The sequence below is a fragment of the Tauraco erythrolophus genome, chromosome 4 (genome assembly GCF_009769465.1).
Source record: "Tauraco erythrolophus isolate bTauEry1 chromosome 4, bTauEry1.pri, whole genome shotgun sequence".
In the NCBI taxonomy this organism is placed as follows: Eukaryota; Metazoa; Chordata; class Aves; order Musophagiformes; family Musophagidae; genus Tauraco; species Tauraco erythrolophus.
The window spans coordinates 36,648,207-36,653,605 of record NC_141468.1 but is presented as its reverse complement, the minus strand read 5'-3'; the positions used below and the strand labels follow the sequence as shown (position 1 = coordinate 36,653,605).

General features: G+C 41.4%; 1 protein-coding gene across 1 annotated transcript; it reads left to right on the top strand.

Annotated features, from left to right (window-relative positions):
• Positions 1-955: 955 nt before the first annotated feature.
• On the top strand, positions 956-2,521 carry AMIGO2 (adhesion molecule with Ig like domain 2). The gene has a single exon (XM_009990386.2). It carries the CDS (start codon positions 956-958, stop codon positions 2,519-2,521), a length of 1,566 nt encoding a protein of 521 aa, XP_009988688.1.
• The last annotated feature ends 2,878 nt before the right edge of the window (positions 2,522-5,399 follow it).

Sequence of the window (5,399 nt, the reverse complement as noted above, 5' to 3'; positions counted from 1 at the left end):
ACCACAGTCACAATAAAATATTCTTAGAAAAGAGTATGGCTGGTTTTGCTCTTACTATTTAAGTATGAGCAGAATATTTTTTCTTTCACTAAGTTTTGAGAAATGGCTGACTCATTCTTACTGAAAGTTCCCAAAACTTGTGCTTGTGCCTGAGGTAGGCACCGGGCATAGAAAATTTCCTCCCCAACAGTTATTTTGGCAAAGGTAGAAGTAGTAGAATACAAAATATTCCGATTGGACCTCTTGAATAACTTTAAAAATAGGCTGTTGCTACCTGAACTATCAGTTACTGAATTTAAAAAAAAAAAAAAAAAAAAGAAGAAAAGAAAAAAAAAAAAGAAAGACGTTCTTATGACATTTAAAGCTAAGCAGTCTGAGAAAATTCTTTGCTTGAAAATGTGTGACATTTTCTGATTGGGAAGAAACACATGTTGTAACTGCTCCCCACTAGACAAGAAAATAGCATTTTTGAATTAGACTTTTTCTTTCCTGTATCAAGAGTTTTCTACCCGGGTTGGTTTGGAAACAGGTAGGGGATGCTATTGCCAGTCATGTTGCACAGAGGAACATTTCCGATTCATTTTTTTAATGAACTGTCAGCAATTGCATTGCTTGGTCCAAGGCTGAAGAACAATTGAATTGTTTTTGAAGAGAAAAAGTATCATATCTGTAATACAAATATTTACATGAGTGCAGAATTTCATGTTTACTTAAAACCAGTGTTAAGATTATATCACCTAAGAACACCTAGATTTTATAATTAACCATATGAAACATTGGGGATTTATTCCCTGTATTTTTCAAAAGGCATGCATAAGAAATCAGGCAGGATATGAATTGTAAATGTTAACATGCTGTACCTCTGTATCCCTCTTTTCACAGCGATTAGCGCAAAGCCAACTGCAGGTGTAGTCTGTGGCAAGGAGCACTGGGAGACAACTAAGAGGCAGCGACAATGTCTGTAAACTGGCGGACAATTCCTACTCATCTTGGAGTTTTTAAGGTGAACTGCAAAGGCCTGGCATGCCTCTTGGTCTTCACAGTGAGTGTGTGTGGCAGTGCCCCAGGGATGTGTCCGACAGCCTGCATCTGTGCCAGTGATATTGTAAGCTGCACCAATAAGAACCTCTCTCGGGTGCCAGGAAATCTTTATAAATGTATGAAAAGGCTGGATCTGAGTTATAACAGAATTGGGTTTTTGGAGCCTGAATGGGTCCCAGCACTGTTTGAGAAACTGAACACTTTAATAATCAATCATAATAGCATTAGCAGCGTCATTACTGGAAGCTTTTCCACAACCCCAAATCTGAAGTACCTAGACTTGTCGTCCAACAACCTGAAGACGCTGGGCAGCCCTGTGTTCCAGGAGCTACGGGCGCTCGAGGTTCTCCTGCTGTACAACAACCAGATAACACAGATAGACTCTTCAGCCTTCGGAGGATTGTACAAATTGCAGAAACTGTACTTAAGCTACAACTTGCTCTCGCATTTCCCGCTGGACCTGTACACTGGAAAACATAAGCTGACAGACCTTGTGTTGCTGGACATTTCCTTTAATCACATCCAGTCGATGCCTGTTCAGCGCCTGAGTTCAGTGCCGGCCAAACATCTTAGTGGAATTTATCTTCATGGCAATCCATTTTATTGTGACTGTATGCTGTATTCCATGCTAATCTTCTGGTATCAAAGGCACTTTGGCTCAGTGGTGGACTTCAAAAATGAGTACACCTGTTTGTTGCGATCAGACCCAAGAGGTTACAATAAACTGCCTTTGCTGCACGATAACTCTCTGAATTGCTCCGAAAGCACCGTCAACAGCTCTTTCCAAGCCTTTGGGTTTATTCACGACGCCCAGGTTGGTGACAGGCTGATTGTACACTGTGACAGCAGAATCAGCGATGCAGGCACGCACTTTGTTTGGGTTAGTCCGGACAATAGATTGCTGGAGCCAGACAGGGAGACCGACAACTTTAAGGTGTTTCGTAACGGCAGCCTGGAAATAACAGATGCCCAGCTAGAGGACTCGGGGCTGTATTCCTGCATTGCAATAAATAAGAAAAGACTCTTAAACGAAACCATAGAGGTTAGAATAAACGTCAGCAATTTCACAGTGAGCAGGTCCCACGCTCACGAAGCATTTAATACAGCTTTTACCACCCTTGCTGCCTGTGTAGCCAGTATTGTTTTAGTACTGCTGTATCTCTATCTGACCCCCTGTCCGTGTCAATGTAAGGCAAAAAAGAGGAAGAGGAAGCTGAACCAAAGCAGTGCCCACTCATCCATACTGAATTCCACTTCACCGCAAGAGCTGCCAGCTGATGAGAAGAAGGCTAGTACTGGTAAACGGGTAGTTTTCCTGGAACCCGTGCACGAACCAAAACACAGTCAGAACGGGAAAGTAAAACTGTTTCCTAACGATAATATCATTGCTGAGAGTATCTTAAAAACTACTCGAACAAAATCTGACTCCGATTCTGTCAACTCTGTGTTCTCAGATACGCCTTTCATGCCATCAACTTAGTGCGCTGCCCGTGTTTGTATCGTGCGGTTACGTTTCTGAATACCTCCTTTGCTTGTAGCAACCATCAGGAAAAACAAATAAAAAGAGCGAAAATGTTTTAAAAAAAGTATCTATTGCCAGTCCTTGAACTGCATCTCCTCTCTTTGTGAGGGCAGGGCCATGCCACAGTAATATCTTGTTCGGGAAAAGCAAACAGTGTGGCATTAATGTGAATGTCTTCAGTGCAAGCTTAGCCTTGGCTTTTGCTCTCTAATCCATACATGCAGCAATTTCGCATGCGTGTTTAGAGGCACTTTCGGTGCACGCAGCTGACTTTGGAGGCAGAGGCTGACCCCTATAAAACACTCTCAGTTGTGCTGATAACTCAGCTCCTCTGCAGTAAGCAAGAAGAAAACTGAGACGGCTACTGAGAGAAATGCCCAAGCTTCCTGTGATTCCATTCACAGGCTCATAAAATCTTTGCATTAAAATCACTAAGGGGAAAAAATGTCTCGAGTTTTCTCGGACTGATCGGAACAAAAAGATTCGATTTGCCACCAGCATGCCTAGCAGCACTGGGTAAAGGTTTATGGCCTTCAACTAATTATGTGTTTGTCGGTAGCTACTTGAAAATTTTAAATGGAGGGCATTTTATTCACAACTCAGTCCTGGGATTACTCATGAGAAACAAAGTGGTTGTATTTGTTTAAAGTGTTTGTATTTGTTTATAAATATTGACATGTAATGAAAACAAGTAAAAGTTAACATATTACCTTTGCAAATGCCTTAGTTGAGGAATGAAAGTTGTCAGTCGTGAGGACTCAAGCTAATCAGCAGTAACTCATTAAGCTGCAATAACTGGATTGATTTTAATCAGTTGTCTTAATCTCTGCTGCTCACCGTACGCTTGGCATCACATATGGTGAACATTCACCAGGGCTTGAGCTTCATCGTAGGGGCAGGTGGCTTCTCTTCAGAGGTAACTTCACAACATAGGGGGAACATTTCAATTAATCCTTTCAGTGGCACATGGTTCCAGAAGTCCTAGGAAATTTGCTTCCCAAAGATTTTCCTGAAAAGAGGAAATACTGTATTTGGATAAATTCGTGAAAAATACAGAAGACTTTATGCACTGCGAATTCAGAAAGCACAGCTTTTCTCTAGACTTGGCCCTTGTCTTCTATGTGCTGCTTCCTTCCTTGCACAAATGTATCATTGTCAAAGTTTATGGACCTGCTAAGACTGGCCTGGACTGGTCGTACAACATAGGTTGCATGAAGTTTTGTGTTATTGTAATGAGTGTACTGTTATATTTGCTATTTTTTTTCTGTTATATTTGTCTTTTTTTAAAAAAAGAAAACTTACTTACATTGGAACTGGACTGGACTTTGCCAATCTTCCTCACATTGATTAGTACCAACTTCAAAGGAGTTTTGCAAGGAATTACAGCTAACCAAAGAAGAGTAATTGGAGCATGTCTGTCTCGTTCTATCTTTGGAGAACATACTGAAAGAATAAAGGATAAACAAAATCAGAATCAAAGGGCTACATGGTATGGCAACTGTAATTTATTTTTGAGAGGCTTACTATTAACAACTACTTGCCATTTTTTGTGATTTCTTTTGAGAGGCATGTCATCATGCAAAAGCTGAGCCAAAGCTATCAACAATTGATTTGCTATGGAGAAAACCTGATGTAGCTAACTGTTTGAAAGCCAGCTTTCTGGAAAACAGATGAGATCAGGAATCAGTGTTGCTGTGATGTGCACAAATTATGTGGAATTAGAAAACTGCCGGAGATTTCAATTCAGATATTCAGGGAAACAGAAGATGGAAATTCTTTTTCTAGGCAGAGGATAATAAATATTTAGGAGAGAAAGATCACCAGGGGTTTGGGTCTTTTATTTGTACATTTATCTGTGTGAATTTAAAAGTAGCTTCTGCTATCAAGCAGGTCAGTATCTTTTCATAAAGCTCTTTCTCTCTTTTGTCTGTATGCATTCATTAAAACAAAATCCATATGTTTATATATAAGATATGATGGAAAACCAGCGATTGTCTTTGTGAAAATGACTGATATAGTTGGGTTATCTGTCGATGAGACAAAGGCTTGACTTTTAAGACACTATCTCCTTCTCAAAGATTTTTTTTTATTGAAAAGATTCAACTAAGCTGTGTGATCTGAGGCTGCACCACACGTGTGATAGGCGGGTGTCCTCCATTTTGTGCGAGGAGGCGCTCAGTGACCCGGAGCCAATGGGCCAAAATGGTGCTGAGGCAGAGGTGGAAACGGAGAGGCAAACACTCCGAATATTCAATTCAGATACAGAGGCGAACACTCCCGTGGAAAGTTGTACAGATCTCTTCCAGCTCTGGGCAGAAGTTATGGTCTGTTGTCATACATGAGGCCAATTGACACAAATTTCAGTGTTTACAAGAGCACCGATGGTCAGTACCGTATTGGGCTGAAAAAGAAAAGAGGCTGTTGCCGATGGGGCTGATGGGCAGCTGTGCACATCTCAGCAGCGATGGCTGAGCAGGTGTATCCCGCTGCTGTTTGCCGTGCGAGCCGGTGACACCCTGTATCAAACTGACCATGCGTTTTAAAACCGCATGGTTGTCCTAAATATGAAAGGTAGAGATGTGGCAGCCTGCCTTCCACAGAGCTTCTGTCCTGCAGTGAGAACGTGGGGATTTGTGAGATCAGAGTAATCCTGCCAGATGACTAGAGAGGCTGGACATTGGTCTAAACAGCAGATATTTACTGTCATTATTCACTGGCTGTATTTTAGTGACTGCTTCAAAGTGCTGCTCGGAGTTGTAACTGTGATTATGAACAAGGTGGTAAAACCAGAGCTTTTGAAGGAGCTGTTGGCTTGTTTGCTGCTTTTCTACATTAT